The sequence below is a fragment of the Gavia stellata genome, chromosome 8 (genome assembly GCF_030936135.1).
Source record: "Gavia stellata isolate bGavSte3 chromosome 8, bGavSte3.hap2, whole genome shotgun sequence".
Taxonomy (NCBI): domain Eukaryota; kingdom Metazoa; phylum Chordata; class Aves; order Gaviiformes; family Gaviidae; genus Gavia; species Gavia stellata.
Genome location: NC_082601.1, coordinates 28,638,624 through 28,657,042, shown reverse-complemented (window position 1 = coordinate 28,657,042; position 18,419 = coordinate 28,638,624). Strand labels below are relative to the sequence as shown.

General features: G+C 40.0%; 1 protein-coding gene across 50 annotated transcripts in view; it reads right to left on the bottom strand.

The window, feature by feature from the left end:
* The window catches only part of ABI2 (abl interactor 2), a 67,727-nt gene extending 50,114 nt beyond the window's left edge, over positions 1-17,613 (bottom strand). For all 50 annotated transcript variants that reach the window (XM_059820220.1, XM_059820223.1, XM_059820224.1 and 47 more), the window contains exon 1: positions 17,497-17,613. In XM_059820220.1, coding sequence (XP_059676203.1) covers positions 17,497-17,613 — 117 coding nt within the window. The remainder of the gene's footprint in view (positions 1-17,496) is intronic.
* Between the last annotated feature and the right edge of the window lie 806 nt (positions 17,614-18,419).

Here is an 18,419-nt window from a genome sequence, read left to right as displayed (position 1 = left end):
TCAAGTTTTCTGTAATTATTTCCAGCGAGATCTGTATTTTACACACACATTTTCCTAAGCATGACCTACTTTCACACTAATTGCAGTGTTTCTTGCCCAGAAAGAGACTGTTCCATGCCAGCGGTAACTCAACTTTTTAAAGCAATATAAGGACATTTTACATGCATAAAAGGATGTTCATTTAATCTTCCATGTTAACTACACTGCAACTGTAATGTGGTCATCCCCACACAATTTAAATACTACTTCTTTCTGCAAAGTAGCCAATTACTTCTTTTAAGAATTAAGAAGTATCACACTGAGGTATAAAAACCAATATGCTTGATAAACAAATCCAACTTGGGCAAAGTTTTTCTCCATATGCAAAAATTCTTACATTCCCCAGACTGGAAAACACTATGATTGTATTGCAGGTCAAAGAGCCATTTCAGAATTTCTCTCTAGCAATATGGAGAGTTTTCCATCTGCTTACGAAAAGCCAGAACTTGAAACACATAATCTACCAGCGGTAAGGGTCTTCTTGCTTAGCTACAAAGGACCATGATTCAAAACATCAAGACAGGATGAGCCTGAAGAGACTACACTTTTCTCAAAATTCCTTCAGAACTATATCAAGGATTTCATACAGTGAATGTTTAAGACTGCTGCCTTAGAGCAAACTACTGGTATTTCCTGATAGCCAAAATAATGGAACTGGACACCTCAGCAGAAGCTCTATGAATTCTAAATGGTTGTTTTTACTTATTCATCCAAAGAAAGTAGATTATGTACCAAATACCTTCTTTGAATCAAGAGCATAGGAGGTTAATAAACTTAAATGAACATGACTAATCCCATGAGAATGACAGCAATACCAAACAAGAGTTTCTATTTCTAAAAAGTTTAAATTCCTTTGTTCTAACATTTAAACGTCAGTTGAAGACAGCACTTAACTATAACTCATGTGAACGCCACACAAAATTACATGCTAAGACTCTTTGAAAAACACAACTTCAGCAATATCTCAGTCAACATCCAGAAACAAATCTCTGTGCGGGACCTTGTAGAGGCAGCAGCCAAGGACATAATTCTATCAGCACACCTTGGAATGAACGAGACAATCAAGTTATTTGGGATCCAACACAAGATAGAGCTCTGTAAACTTGACAGCAATTATAAAATGAAAGATAAGCAGCACACACAATGGCACAAGAAGTTCTACCAAGTCTGTCCCGAAAAAGTTGGTTATCACAAAAGCTGAAAGGGTGCTTCAGAAAAGGGCAGATAAATGAATGGGACAAGACCTCCGAAAGCAGGCATCTGCAATCCCCAAAAATTAGCAGCTGCCCATCTTTGCACATGTATTAATCATGTTCCAGACCTCAGCTTCCACTAAAGAACATTTTTTACCACAAAAGCACCTGCAGGGACTATTTTAACATTATCTCCCCTAAACACGTACATATTTTTTCTTTTCTCTGTTTGTCTAATGTGAGCCAGATTTCCACCAGGCCCTTTTAGATTTGTTCAAATACTGATTTCTGCACGTACTGGTGCCGTTCTGCCCAAGATCTGTATAAATGTCCCTTAGTCACTCCTATAACAACCAGGACACGTTTTTTTAAAGCTATGGAACACCATTTTTTCTTCTCCAATCAATATTTATAGAGCGGGAAGAATTCATATTGGACAGACAAGACACCATCTGTCACAGACATCTTGGCAGAAGCTAAAAAATGTACTGCTATTTTTCCCCTACAACAGCCACATCCAGAGTAGCCCAATAAAATTTAAACTCAGTACTTTCATGAAGTAAATCAAACCATTATTATCCTCACCTAACAAAATTCCTACTAATGAACTCTTTCAGATACAATAGTCTTAAAGTCAATTTTTACACACACTTTTCAAAGAAAAGTCATATACAGACTACAGTTGTCTCATATAGGGAGAACAGTTCCCTCCTGCTATACAATCTAAATTAGGTCACAAATATTTGAATATTTCACTGAGAGAGTAACTTTAATCTGCAGTTGAGAATTATTACGCTGTTCCCCATATAGGCCAAATTTCATCATATCCAAATACAGCAGCAATACCAGATAATTTTACGCATTCTGGTAACTCTCACAATGACAAGAACTCTCAGCCATAAAATATATCACTAACAATGCAAGTATTGCATGCAATCTTGAAGCCAGCCTACTCAAACTGCACCAACAGTATACCTGCAACTTAGAAGCATACCTATCAGCACTGTATTGTCATGTAGTGACTACTCACATCATTATGCCTAGATAGCGTAACGGTGTTACAGTGAAGTTACAGAAATGAAAGATTATAGGACAAAACCAGAAAGTGACACTGCAAACTTGTGAAAGAACACAAGATTCCTCTCACAGCAGTTCTGTGCTGCATGACAGGATACGAAGAATCCCCACCTTTGTGTTTACATTCACCATAATTATGACACAGAATGAGAGTCTCAAACTTCACTTATTCACTCAATTTCAACAATGTTCTTGTTCTGGCAATTCTGAGCTCTTCGTTGTCACAAGAATAGAAGCATTAGAGAAATGCAACAAGAAAATAAGAACATTTCAAATGCTGAATGCCTTTTCTATGTCACAAAAGGTTCTCTTGCCTCGCATTCTTTCATTTTTTTAATGTGAATACATTTGTTTTCAAGTTGTCCTAACAGATTGTTACAACTGTATATTCAGCAAGTTCTACTATCATCAGAAAAAAAGGGCTTTTCTCTATGTCCTAATGAATTAAAGTGCTGCACAAATGACCTTTTCATTTGACAAGACATGTTTAAATACCACCTCTCTACCTATCTATCTATGGCAATAAATAAAACTATCCCGGAAAGGAAAGAAGAGTTTCACAATATGTATGATAGGCTTTAAGACAGAGAGGCACAGAGAAAGCAGTAATTTTCAAGCTGCTTTTTAGAGAAGCAATTCTCTCCTTCATTTTGCAGAATGCCCCGCCGACTCCACAGCCTCTAACACCCCACCTTCCAAGACACAGGCAATTGGCTTTTTTCTAACACTCACCATCTTCCACTCATCTTACTCAACAGCTTGTCTCTAAAACACAGGAAATACCACCCTTTCCCCCCCTACATTCAGCAGAAAAAACACATGCAAACCATTCTTGAAGGACTGTGTTCAAACACAACCTTAAGTGCATATGAAATCTGGACCAGAAGGTCCTTGGAAAAAAGCTCCTTCCACTCTGTAAACACAAGCAGTAGTTACCCCGATTTGTAAAGTATGAGATCTAGAGATGAAAAGCATCACATAAGAGCTGTGTTACTTAAAACCAAAAAAATTAGGTAGAAGAAGCTGACTGCTTAAGCTGTGATTTGGTTTGTACAGAGGCATGTAATGAAAAGAATGGCATCTATTTGTTTAGCCAAAAAAAAAAAAGCTGTTTGACAAACTAACCCAATACACAAAACAAACAAAAAAAACCTGAATAATACTCAATCTCCACAGCTTAACATCTCCATCTTCACCAGAACCTAAACAACAAATATCATTTTCAGAATTTTGGCCTTGCAGAGCTGCCCAGGGAGTTTAACTGAATATAGCATTTACCATGGAGTAATGCCAAAAGTCCTGAAAGCTAAGGTCAAACAAATTCAAAAAATACCACAGGACAACTATCATTTCTCTCCGTCAAAAAAAATGCATTTTTGGTCGCCTTTACCAGGGGGGAATTGAAGTCATATTCATATAGTAACTCTGCAGCAGACCCCCCAAACCAAACTCCAGATCTAAAACTGGTGCTTTATCTCCAGGACACCTTTCTTCCTCAAATGATAAAACACATCACACTGCTTATGGAAAAAAACAGGTCCACAGAAACTCCTACTGTTACCAGTGTCATTATGCAGCCTGAAGGGTGGCACAGAAAATGGAAGAAAATGCTGCTTGGTTTTAGGGCTTAGTTTTGTTTGGGGTTTTTTGTATAATTCATTTAAAACTAAAAAGAAATAATTTACTTAAGTATGTTTTTCATTTTTAAGAAATCACGTCACACAGAAAATCTGATTGAGATTATACACTGAATACTAAAAAGTTGAGCATGCTACTTATAAAAGAAGCTAAATTTAGTAAAATACAATACTTTGAACCTTTAGCAGGGGCAAAGAAGTCTCTCATTCTTCTCTGGATCCTTAACACAAGATACAACTAAAGAAAAAGTAAGAAAAGTTCATGGAACGTGAAATACAAGGAAAATATTAACCTTTTTCATCATAAGAAAATAAGCAAATGCAAAATCCCCTTCTCTTTATAGCACTTTTAAGCACAAGCCTTTCCAGAGGACAACTTGATTACTGGCACTGAATTCCCCGCTTGTTAATTTAATGATTTATTTTTGTAATATATGTATAAATTATTAAATAATTTATACCTCTGCATTAATTATCCATCTGTTGATCAAGTGAGACAAATCATAAGAGCCTGTCTTGCATAATACATACAATTTATAAACCTTACTTAAATGGGGGGTCTTAATATGCTACAAATGTTACAGGCTTATTACAGTGAAAATTTTTGTTTTCAAGGATCTCTGCATTTGGTATATATTATTATAGACTTATGTATACAAATGAGAAAAACAAAAATTAGACTTTTATCCCTTGCTCTTGCTCCAGTCATCAAAACCGGATTCGCCCTATTGTGTTTGTATTATATATCAAATGTGGGTGTTGGTCTCTTCTCCCAAGTGACAAGTGATAGGACAAGAGGAAATGGCCTCCAGTTGCGCCAGGGGAGGTTTAGACTAGATATTAGGAAAAATTTCTTTACTGAGAGAGTGGTGAAGCATTGTAACAGGCTGCCCAGGGAGGTGGTGGAGTCACCATCACAGGAGGTGTTCAAAAAACGTGTAGACATGGCATTGCGGGACATGGTTTAGTGGGCATGGTGGTGTTGGGTTGATGGTTGGACTTGATGATCTTACAGGTCTTTTCCAACCTTAGTGATTCTGTGAAATTATTGACTAAAATTAAATGTAAAGACTGTGTATGTATTTTAAAAATCTAAAATTTAAGTTTTAAGCAGATCAGAACACGGTAATGATTTACAATAGTTCTATTAACTCATCCCATCAAGTGGTTATAGGAGTGTCCTCAATTTGGAGATTATTTAAATTAACTATTATCTCCACCAGACAACTGTAACGGATTCGGACTCTACAGATAACTTTTTACCTTCTATTATCCAAACTGACCGATTTATACAGATGCACATATAGTCAGAAAAAAATTCTTCTTTCTTTTAGGAAAGGATTGCTCTTACGACAACGCATTGAGAACTTGACAAAAAAGGCTGCAAAAATAACATCCTCACTAGTTTAGGCTGACTACACGCTACTCTCTCATCCAGAGTTTTCTCCTTGGAGCTTCTGCATGCTCATTCTGCCTCTTCTGAGAGTCACTCCATGGGTATCGTTTCCCTAAGGACATGAAGACAAACAGGCCTATATCTTTGAAGATAATTTCTGAGATGACCAACAGCTGGATAAAGTGAGAAAACCGAGAAGTAGATCGGAAAACACTGCACACTGATTTATCGTAAGTAACAAATAAATGCAGTGTCACAGTTTTATGCTCCTCTACAACTCCATTCACTCACAGTTCTCTAGTTATTAGCCATGGTGGGAAAACCCAATTAATTTCACTAGTGCCATTTCAGCACTTACATATAAACTCCATCACATAAAAATCTTTAGTCCTCTTTCCCACAAATGAAATTTATCTAGATCTTACTTAATTGACATGAGCAACTTGACACATTAATTCCCTCTCCTTGGAAGGTCAAAGCAACACCAATTTGTGCAGTAAGCATTTCAAAGGATATAGGATATATGGTATTCAGGATAAATATGATGTTAAATAGAAGCAATATCCCCAATAATCCAGTGAAATGGATTACAGTGGACAATACAAAACACTTCACATAATGAGCATAAAACTCCATCATGGACAAATTCAGAACAAATGCAAGGCAAAAACATATGAAAGAAAAATATAAAACTGCTTATACTCTCATTATTTATTTAAAATATTTACCCGTTTTAGAATACCATTAAATTCTGAGCCTTAATTCATAGCAATAATTCCACACATTATGTTAAGTAGCATTACCTATCAAGCTAAATTTAGTATACATGTACTTTACCCAAGAAAAGTGGAAAACCAGTATACGTAGTATATACTCTTCACATTATTTGCATATTCTTATAATTTATTACTTCTCTGTCAAAAATAACAGCCCCTTTTTCAAGGTTCTGCTCAAATGGGCAGTTTTCAATCTCTCTAATGTCTGTCATCCACCTCAGCCTCCTATTTTCCTGTTAGCAGTGTGGGGTATAAGAGGTTGGCTTTTGTTTTAACTATTTCTCCTTTTAGATATATTTATAAATAGTGAAAATTACTGTAAACTTTCCATAATGGCACAGTATCTTTAGTATCCTATTACATAAGAAGTTTTTTCTACTTTTGGCTAAATACTTTGTGCTTGTCCCCCCCACACACACCCTCCAGACAGATAAACATATGTTAACTAATTCAAGATAGCCATTTAATTTGGGATATTTAACATATTTACATTCCCCACAAGTTGCAGCAGATCTGCGGTTTCCACCCAATAGAAAAAGTAGGTAGACAACAAACTTTTGCACTATGCAGCAAACATTCTGCTTCGCATATAAAGCTATAAACAAGCTTCACTTCTCATGCAAACTTAACAAACTTACCACCCAGTTAAAAAATTCGACTGAATTACAAACTTCGCAATATCCAACACCTCTCAAACTTACAGTTTAAAAGGACACTCTTCGAAATCATTTTAAGAATTTGCACTGTATATTCAGTAAACACATACTATTTAGTAATTATTATTAAAGCAAATCAAGACAAACTAGTGTGCCTTGAATTCATACTAGACTACTCACTAATAAATGGCTTTCCATATTGTGTTTGTTAAACAGACTAAAATTTTCTCTCTGAAAAGAGATCAGACTCAAAAATACTATTTCAGACATGTTAATATATCCCTGTCTGCTAAGAACAGCAGTACCAAGAACAGACTTTGATTGTTCTATGAGACAGACTATACAGAAAGACAAGCACTAATTCTGCTTTCAAAAGTCACATATTACCGAAGGGTATCTGTCATGACCCTTTCATGTTTAACAAGTGTCAGCCCCTACCGCTCAGTTTTCACTGAGGGGGGCAGAAAAAACACCTGTCATTTTCACTACTAACCTTCAGTGCAAAAGCTTGAAATAACCGTTTTATGCCTGGTATCTTGAAGAACTTCTCTCTTACCTTAGAACAGTCAATCTAACAGTTCACTGCCCTCAGCAGGGATGGTCCCACTCCTTCCTTACTTCATTCCTCCCTCGCTTCACACTCCCACCATCACTGAGCAAAGACAACGATGCTTTTCTAGTCCTAGTTAGTTTTCTCAGTTTAGCTAACTGAACTGGCTCACAAATGATCAGATAAGGACCAGACCCAGGTCAAGGATATAGGTAGAACTAGAAGCAGAAAGATGTTAGATCAGCTCAGCAATCTTGCTCCTAAACAACAGCAAAGCCTAATATTTGCTGCTTTAATTTCTAGCCACCTTACATTCCAAGGGTTTCCAGATGGGTAACAGGAAGAACTTAATGCACTTAGCAATTTTAAATGCAAGTTTTCAAATCCACAAAAACCAGTCTTTTTCAGGACGGTCCAGCAGGCAGCCCATTCAGCCTCAACACTTCAACACTGGACAAGCCTGTTATAGGGCAGGCCTTCATAAATCTGAGTCTGAATGCCTCTTAGTATTCCTGCACCTAGCAGGAGCCACTGCAGAGCCATCCAGCTGGTAATGCACTGGACAAAGAGTCTTGCTGGCAAGACTGGGGCAGTCTTCTGGAACCGTCAATCCCATCAGTGAAACTTTAACACTGACAAGCAAGTAGATACGTTTTTCAAACCCTCCTCTCATAAGCCACTTAAAAACAAAAGTTCCTAATTTTTATTCTATGTAGCTATGATAAAAAGATTTCCTTCAACTCTAAAATCCAAATTTAAACCACTTTCTTCTCCTTCCTTGAACCCAGCAAACCTATTTATATTAACACTAAAAACCAAAATCTCACAGAAATTCTTGCAAGGTTTATCCTAATCCTTTACAAAAAGATTCACCAAAAAGAATAACAGAAATTAATATCTGCTTTCTAACGATGTTTATCAATCTCCCAATAACTTGCCCATAAAACGTTTCCCATAAAACGTCAAAAATCAGGATCATCAGCTTATCATTTATTTTCAACAGAATCCATAATATGACAGATAGTTATACAAACATAAAAAAAACAGTAGTTCACAATATAGGAAACAGTTCTTCTGAAGCGTATCAATTTGTTCATGTAAATATCAGTTTGAAAATTGGAAAAAAAAAATCATTTTGATAATGATGGCATGCAGGTTGAAATAAGCATTTTCAAACAAAAGCATCTCAGGCTTCCCTAAAATCTGATAATAATATCAGCTGAAATAGCAATTTAATAGCCATGATCTGATCTTCTAAGAGTATAGTTTTAAAAACCTGATATGATCTATGTGACGAAACAGCAGCCAGCTCAAAAATAGACAAAAGACCCCAAAGTCATTCCCAAGAATTTTGACAGAGTTCATATACATTAGAGCAGTAGATTCACAACAAAGTTACAAAATACCCTAATAAAAACATTCACATTTACCTAGAAGAGTTTTAGCTTTAAGAAAACGTACTAGATTTATTAGTTCAGCATAAAACTAGCTTTGGCTATGTGTATAACCAATACATACAGGCTACCAAAACCTCAAACCAACCAATATTTGTTCCTCACCCTGCAATTCACTTAGCATAAAACAACTTCACTACAGTAACACTAAGCCAATAATAATAAAACAAGCACTTATATTTCAAACTGAAAGACCATTAAGAATAGATATTACATCTACTGGGAAATAAGCTACAGGAAAAGTGTAGAGCATATATAGAGTCCATAGTTCAGAGCATATCACTATAAATTTGACAAGAGGAATTTGTTTGTTGCACCTGGGAACCAGAAAATCAAGATTTCTCACTGAAATAGGCACAACTTATTTGCAGGAACATTTTTGTTCATTCACTTAAAGAAAAAATTGCCAACGTAACCTGTGAGAACGCTGAAAAGAGTAAATGCACCTAAATTCAGGGTGTTGTGATTACATGCTTCATCTACTGACACGAAGTTTTGCTTCATAAAGTCTGAGTAGCCCAATGACTAAAGTTGCAGGTACGGGTATCCAACAAAATCTACAAAACTTAGATTACTAAGCAAGAGGTTAATTTCAGGTGCATGATTACGTGTGAAAACATAGTATTTGAAAACAAAATCCAAGAAAAACAGGCCAGCAGACTCTAGACATAGAGTCTACTGAAAATTTACTGCAAAACATGGTACTTAACTCCATGTTTTCTTCTCCAATAAAATATTCTGCTGAACATAACAGAATAAGATTTCACTTGCTTAAAGCAAAGACTCTTGTTTTACATGGTGCACCACGGTGGTGCACCACTTCCTGCCGTAAAACCTACAGCACTAAGCCACAAAGATTAATGACTGCAAACGCAAGTAAAACATAAGCAACAGACAGTAAATTTTAGAAAGCTTATTAACTGTAGGACGCAGAAGGTTGTTACTCTGAATTACAATTCTTGATCAATATTAAATAACCACAATCTCAAAATAAACTGTGGAAGGGAACAACTAGAATGCCACTTGTAACTAACATTTAGGGTTACAACACTTACTTTATATTAGCAACTTGCATATTTACAAATTTTATTTTCACACCTATACATACAGTATTACCACCAGCAGCTACATTTACCACTAATAAAATGGCTCATGCTATTTCCACATCCACTCAATAGAGAATCAATCCTACTCTTCCTGAACTCCAGGTTGAACTTCTGACACTATTAAATGCATTAAATCAGCTTTCCTGGCAAAACACAGCACACTTAATGCAAAGGAAAAGTAGATTGGTTGTGTGATAAATACTTCACCAACTTTACCAGCTACATTAACTCACTTAAAAGGAAACAGACAAGATGGTCCTATGCCTAACTATCCTCACTAAACTTACCAACCTAACAACAAGCTCACTGTAAACCCTGAGAGACGTCTAATAACAATTTGTGCAACTATTTAATACAGTTACAACTCCAACGGGCATACATTGTGACTGAACTACTACCATGGAATTTTATTTCAGAAAATTAGAATCAAAGACACAAACCCAACATCCTTTAAGTACTTTTTTCTCATTTTGTCATAAATATTGAAACCATTTGGTGTCACTTCAGAAGAGTTTTCTTTTTATATATCCTGATAATGCAAGGGAGGCTATCTAACTCTCCCCTTCCAACAACAGTATCTGCCAACCTTCCTTTAAATTATCAGGTCCTTAAAGCTCAGGCACTTGAAGATACAGTAAGTAAAAGGGGAGGAGGAAACGAAAAAGTAAAGAACCCAAAAAGATCATTAGTATTATTACTGGTTCCTTTGTAGTAGCACCAGAGTCTACCATCCAGTTACTTCCACCTTCTGCTTTAAGGGAACATGGAGAAAAGAGGATTGTAAAACCACTTGCAGGCTGAACATGAGAGAGCACCAGAAGGGAGACACTGAAGAAGGTACTAGGAGACACTGAAGAAGGTACTAGGAGACACTGAAGAAAGTATTAACGCTTCCACTTACTTATCCAGCTTCTTCAAATTTGCAGAAAGCATCTCTTATTGAAATCAAAAGAACAGTGGCTGCATACAGTCTTATTAACCGCTAAACTTAGTTTCCCCTTAGTTGTTGGGATTTAGTGATAATGACAAACGCAAGTAAACATTAATGCAAATGTAGTGTACTGAAGTAATATCCCCTCAGGCATATGTATTAGGTTTATGTGGCAAGGTTTTGGTAGTATGGGGGCTGCAGGGGTGGCCTCTTTGAGAAGAGCTCAGGAGCTGCCCTCATGTCAGACAGAGCCAGTTCTAGCCAGCTCCAAAACAGACCCGCTACTGCCAGAAGCTGAGCCAGTCAGCGATGCTGGTGGTGCCTCTGTGATAACATATTTAAGAAAGGGTAAAAAACACTGTGAAGCAGCTGTGACAGAGAGTGAGAAAAATGTGAGAGAAACAACCCTGCAGACACCAAGGTCTGCGAAGGAGGAGGGGGAGGAGGTGCTCCAGGCGCTGGAGCAGAGATTCCCCTGCAGCCCGTGGAGAAGACCATAGTGACAGAGGTTGTCCCCCTGCAGCTGATGGAGGACCACAGTGGAGCACATATCCACGTTGCAGCCTGTGGAGGACCCCATGCTGCAGCAGGTGGATATGCTCTGAAAGAAGCTGCAGCCTGTGGAGAGCCCACACTGGAGCAGGCTCCTGGCAAGAGATGCAGCCTGTGGAAAGGAACCCACACCGGAGCAGGCTCCTGGCAGGATCTGCAGCCTATGGAAAGGAGTCCATGCAAAAGCAGGTTTTCTGGCAGGAACTATGGCCCATGGAAGACCCACACTGGAGCAGTCTGTTCCTGCAGGACTGTACCCCGTTGGGAAGGACCCACGTTGGAGCAGTTCTTGAAGAACTGCAGCCCGTGGGAAGGACCCATGTTGGAGCCGTTTGTGAAGGACTGTATCCCATGGGAGGGACCCCACGCTGAAGCAGGGGAAGAGTGTGACGAGGAAGGAGCAGCAGAGACAAACTACTATGAACTGACTGCGACCCCCATTCCCTGTCCCCCTGCACCACTCAGGAAGAGGAGTTAGAAGAGTTGGGAATGAAGGAGTGAAGTTGAGCCTGGGAAGAAGGAAGGGGTGGGGGGAAGGTGGGTTTAGTTTTGGTTTTGTTTCTCACTATCCTACACTATTTCTAATTGGCAATAAATGAAATTAATATTCCCCAAGTCGAGTCTCTTTTGCCCATGACGGTATTGGTGAGCGATCTCCCTGTCCTTACCTCAGCCCACGAGCTTTTTTTTCTTACTTTCTCCTGCTGTTCTGCCGAGGACGGGGAGTGAGCGAGCCGCTTGGTGGGCACCTGGCAGACAGCCAGGGTTAACCCACCACAGCATACTACTTCAATTTTAAAATCACATGGTTTTTATGAAGTCCTACCATAGCCTGGTGGGCCAGATATACCTATGTATTAATTCATTGCACTTGGGAGTAAAATACTATAGCATACTTATCCATTATCGCTTTTTTACTAGTTTTCTAGTATTTTTAAAGAGTTTCAACTTGTCAGCATCTTCGTGAAGATCTGGACTAATATTCGTTTGAGCTAATCAATATCCACTTTCATGCCCACAGAACAAGTGTTCCATCAATGCTACGTTTAATCACCTCTTCACCAAAGCTGGATTATAAAAGAAACAAGTTTAAGGAACAGAATGGTTGAAAACAACTTTCCTCTGATACATTTCTGATGGGTTAAAGAAATTTTACAAATCTAACTCAGTTAACTTTGATAAGGTGATACACATCTCATCTTCAGTAAAGAGAATAGGGATCTTTCTTGAACTTTTTATAAACCATAATACCTGCAATTCTTTATATACTTACCCAAGTTACATACTGGCACCGGTCATTACCAGCAACTCCACAGAAATTTCACATTACCTTACTAAAGTTGTAACCACTAAGTTACTATTTGTAAAGGACCAGCATTTCGGTAATTTAAAACTAGTATGCTAATAGATGCCTTATTCTCTTGTTCAACCTACTGGTAGATGCTTCCAAATCTACAGCTATTTGGTTTTGCTTAGCAGGTCTAAGTAAAAATAACAGATACGCGGAAGACAACTATGAAAAGCACTGATCTATGGACCATAGTAAAATTACTGAGAAACAAGTAGTTTTCACCTTTATGTCTATTTACATAAAGCTATCTGCAGGAGCTGAAAGCAGGTACTTCTAATAACCAGAAGGATAGAATATTAAGAACAGCAATAAAAATCCCTTTCCCACCCTTCCCCTCACAAACACTAGAAGGCTATTCTGTATATAAAACACAATACAGTCATGGCAACCTGAAGACTATGAAGAGAGGAGAATCAGAAGCTCAGTCTTCCTTTTCAGTCTCTAGAGCTGACAAGTAAAGCACAATGATCTTGAAAAACTAAAAAATACAGAGCCCTTTAGAAGAATCCGGACAACACAGCACACAGAAATCCTATGCTCCTTCTGAAAGCTGACCAGGGCACAGAGGCTTGGCTTTTCACTCTATTCTGCATGCTAACTTTGGTGGTCAGACCTCCCCCCACCCCGAATCTGTTCCTGATAGATACTTACTGGCTGAAATGCCTCCATCTGGTAATTTTTTCTGACTCTTTCAACAAAGAGTTAACAGACACAAGCATTCAGTTACTCTAGAAAGCTCCATACACTGCACAAAATGAAAAGCTGATTTTTTAAAAGACTGATGATTACGGGAAACAAATGAAAGATTATTCCAAAATAGACTTACACAGGCCAAGCTCAAAGAAACCGGACAGGCCAAGACAGTGTTGGAATTTATGTTAGTATACCAGTAACAAGATGTGCAAATTGCACAATTTCTTGGTTTTGTTACTTACACAATCATAACTATAAATTTTCTTTAGGATACCCCTGATTAAAAATAAGGCAGGAATATGAAAATTTTGTAAATGTGGCACACTGTCCAGTATAACTATTTTCTGTGCTTTATGAAAGACCCAGATAAATCATGCAGACTGCAAATGTGGGTTTTTATAATATCAAGTAATAATCAAATTTTATAGAACCACTGTTGCACAGTTTAGACTGAGACTGAACTTGGTAACAGAGGACACAGCATTATTACACAAAGTGTAGAACAGGCTGTATAAAATTTAACCTGTGATTGACATTGTGTCAGATACCACAAAAACATCCTCATAAATAAAAATGCGTGTCTTCCCCTTCTCTTTAACAAGAAGAGGTATGACGTAGAAAAAACTGTATGACTTCTCCAAGTTATTACAAGAATAAGACCTTTTTGGTAAGAAAAGTTATTTGATTTCTGTAGCAACACAAGCAGATTAAAGTGAACAATTTATACATTTATGCTTAAAACTGAATTATGATTATTATTATTATTAAAAGTAGAATCATAATCACAGAAAATTTATTAAACTAATTGCTGTAGTATGCAAGTTGAAATTATACTGTAAGTTTTTCTTCTATCAATTTATTTTCCTATTTAATGGAGTAATGTCTCTCAAAAAATACATCACCTTACTAGGTAACTGATTGGCTGGTGGGCTGGGAGACTGACTTACCTGGTGGGAAAATTTAAAAAGAGCAACTACTGGTGAAGAACAATGAATGAAGGAACTTTTTTTGCCCAAACAGTACCCTTTTGTCTTTCATTGCTGCAGGTCCATTTATTATATATTTGCTGTATTTCCTATCACTTTCCACAAAATTTTAAGCTGTTGTGCTCTGATATACTACTGTATCACAGACTCAAGGGAAGGCTAACAATTTTTGTAACATTCCCTGTTGCTAAAGTAATGGAGCTCACTAAGTATCAATCATAATTTGGATAAACACTGCCAAAATTTTAAAGAACAGATTTTTCATTTCATAAGCAGAAGTCAAATGAGTTGCAATTGCCACAACTCTACTACTATGAACTAGCAATTTCCACATGTAAGAGATTACATGTTCAATTATTTTGAAGCTGCTATGATGTTGCTAACGGGGGAAAGAGGAAAAAACATATTCAACTTAGCACTGAACTTAAAATTCTCTATTCGACTGGCCTACGCCTCCACTGACTTGTGCAACAATTTTTGTACTTGAAAATAAAACCTCGAAGCACCAACTGGCACAAAAAGAAAAGGGAGCAGTTTGTCTACTGACAGATACAGACCAGTGTAATGCCTTCAGTGCCCCCATCACCGCACTGCCTATCATCCTGCAGATGAAGTTCAGATCTCAGTCACATTCTGAGCCTTCTCTAGATCTCAAGAATATCCACAACAAAACCTTCTGTCAACAATGAAACACTAAAGGATTACAGTAGAATTAGTCCATCTTCACTACGTGACTTTCTGGACGATTACTCTTCCACACGCTTTCGAGCAATCACAAGCCCATCTTCACCTCAAGATCCAAGGTTACTGTTTTTGAATGTAATTTGGACTTAATTGGACATAATAGCTTTGGAATAATAATTACTGCAAAATCACCAATATTCAACTAACCAGTAGTTATATCCATTTACCTGTTCCCACTCTTGCAGAGAAGAAAAAATCAGCTTTGTATACAGATCCTATGCAGGAATTCATGTAGCTCTGGCACCATGAAGATGGGGTGGGTTCACTGACAGATTTATTACTAGGACACTCACATCACTAAATCCAGAATCCTCTCACGCTGGACCTCTTCTCTACAATAATCCCACTCTATGGTCTCTCAGTCAATTCCAAAGGCCGAAGCCTATCGCCTGGCTGATGTCCTCCATTCCCCACTTGTTTAAAATTTAAACGTGTTCATGCTGTGACCATACTGCACCTCACAGTCAACACTCACAACACAATTCCATTCTTTCATTCTCACCTCCCCCTTAGAGCTCTCTGTGGTCACGATGCTTGGATAAATTGCCAACAGTGGGGGTATTGCTGTGTGGTGGCCAGAACCCATCAGGCTGACCAAGAGTGCCTCATTCTTTTCCTTCACTCACCATCTGTCTGCATCCATCTCCTATTATCTTAGGCTGTCCTTACGGACTGTATGCTGTCTAGGGCAATAACCATCTTTTTTCGTTCTCTGTTTGTACAAAACAGCATGGAGTCCTCCTCTGTAGTTTTTATTAAAACAATAAAAGTGGAGCTGTTCAATACAGATTTCATAAACTTTGGTTTATATGAAGAACACAAAAAAAGGTCAGGGAAAGAACAAAAAAAAAACCAAACTACATCCACTTCTTCCTGCCTGGTTCTGCCTTCCAAGACTCCTCTCCCCTATTCCAGAAAAATCAGTTTCCCAGTTTTAATAAAAGCATAAATTTAAATACATGTGTGTCAGGTTATGACTACAAGAAAATATTTCAATATATTTCTCTTAAAAAACAGAAGTCATGCTAATTCAACATAGCAAAAGTTATTACCTAATAAAATACATCTATATAATTTCACTGTAATTGACATGTTTTGTAAATGACCCAAAATGTGCAAAGTCTTCTCTCTAAGGGACAGCTGGTCATTCAACAATTCAAAAGAAACAGAGTTTTTTTACAGTGACATTTTAAGTACTCTCTGTCACTGGTTAAATATTCTCTCCCGTTCCCACTGATAGAATAATCTTTCACAGATCTCATCCCTACTTGCCCGCTGGAAACACACAAGCACTCTCCACTTAGGGGACTGAAAGCAAAAATAAAACTGGAACCCTTTGTACTTCTCTCAACATTGACACCACAAACCCATGTCCCCCTCCTTTCTTTCCTACACACTCAGACCCTTCTTCGGAATGACCCACAACTAATGTTTTTTTTTCTTTTTTTTTGTTTGTTTTGGGGAAAACGCTTGCATTTGGCTCTACAATCACTATCAAAGTAAACTGACTATATTTTGCTTCTCTTCCTAGTAAAAAGAGAAAGAAAGGAAAAAACCCAAAGTCCTAACACCAGCCTGGCTTCGGAGTGGTCACCACAAAAATCACACGCTATGGTAGCAACTTGTGCTTGATCTCTTTCTCCCTAATTCTGTATCGTCTCTACTACATCACGCTTTCATCCCGCACCCACCACTTGGTAGCTGCCCATCCTATCAAATACCGGAGCTTTGCTTGGGAAGGGAAATACAAACTGACAGGCATATCCCAATTAAAACAAATGTCATCGTGCTCTAAATTAACAAGCACAAATCCCATATTTACAGGAGATATCGCTCTCCTCGGTTTATCACATCATCTTAGTGCTGTCAGCAAAGGGAAGTGGAAGGTGGAAAGAGAACGAAAAGGAGCGACAGAGACACAATCCGAAATAAATATTCAACACGCTCACGAAGTGGAAGGAATTTAATTTAGGAATCATTTAAATATTTAAACGCCTCGTCACGCCGGGGTAGTTCCTGCGGGAGGTGAACCAGCTTCCCTCCTCCCCGGGCTGCAGCAGCCGGTGCCACCCGCCTGTCACCCTCCCATCGCCAAGGGGACGGGGGCGGCACGACCCCGCTTCCCTCACCCGCACGTCCCACGGCGCGCCGAGGGCGCCCGCCGACCCCGGGACCGGGCAGCGGAGGCAGCCCCACAGCAAACGGCGGGGGAGGACACGACACTGCCCAGCCGGGGCTGCCCCATGCCCACCCGCCACCGCCGCCGCCTCAGCGCCGCGCCGCCGGGGCCGCCGGCGACCGTTAGGCTAGGACGGCGACCGTTAGGCTGCGCGCGCCCCTCCCCGCCCGCCGCACCTGGATGTAGTTGGTCTCGCAGTACTCGGCCACCCGCTCGAGGTTCGTGTAGCTGTCGAACAGGGCCCGGCGCCCCCCCGGGATCTCCTCCTCCAGCAGCATCTGCAGCTCCGCCATCTTCACATCCTCTCACCCCGTCCGTCCGTCCGTCCGTCCTCCTCGCCCCCCTCCGCCCCCTGCCCCCTCCGCGCGCGCGCTCGCGCCGCACCCCCCTCCCCCCCCCCCACGGCGCTACCCGCAGCCCGGGCCCGGCCTCTCGCCGCGGGCAGGGAGCGCGCCAGACCCCCACCGCGGCGGGGGCGGGGCGCGGCCGGGCGACACCTCCTGCGCATGCGTCCGCCTGCGCCCCCCCCCCCCCCCCCGCCGTCCAGTCCCCCGAGCGCCCACTTCCGGTCCGGCGGAGCGCGGCGGGCGATATCCGGGAGGAGCGGGGTGGGCCAGGGGGGTCCGGGCCTCGCCTTCGAGACGGAGCAGGAGGGGAGGGGGCCTTCAGCCCTCCCGCCTTCTTCACGCTGAGCATCTCGTACGAAAAGCCGCCGGAGCGAGTGATTCCTGCGTTGCTTTTCGTTGTTTATGGCGGTTTGCAGGTGGGGGCCCGGCCCCCGCAGTCTCGCCCCGGAGGGCAGGACACGGAGGCGGCTGCGAGTGTCGCACCGAGCGGTTGCCCTGGGGGTTTCCTCCGGCACCGGAGCTGGCACCAGCCGCCGCGCCGTTAGTCCGAAGGGCCAACACCAAATAATAACGTGTGTTTCCATTTTAGCAAGGCTTAGCTTTTTTTTCTGTCATCGTTTTGCATTAATTTACTCAATGGCAGCTTGGTAGCAGCGCTCTTTCCACAGCATAGGTCTAACACCACATCTACTGATACCGCTGCAAGCTTTGTCTTTGAATACAATGTGAGCGAGGGTCAGACCCTCATGCTT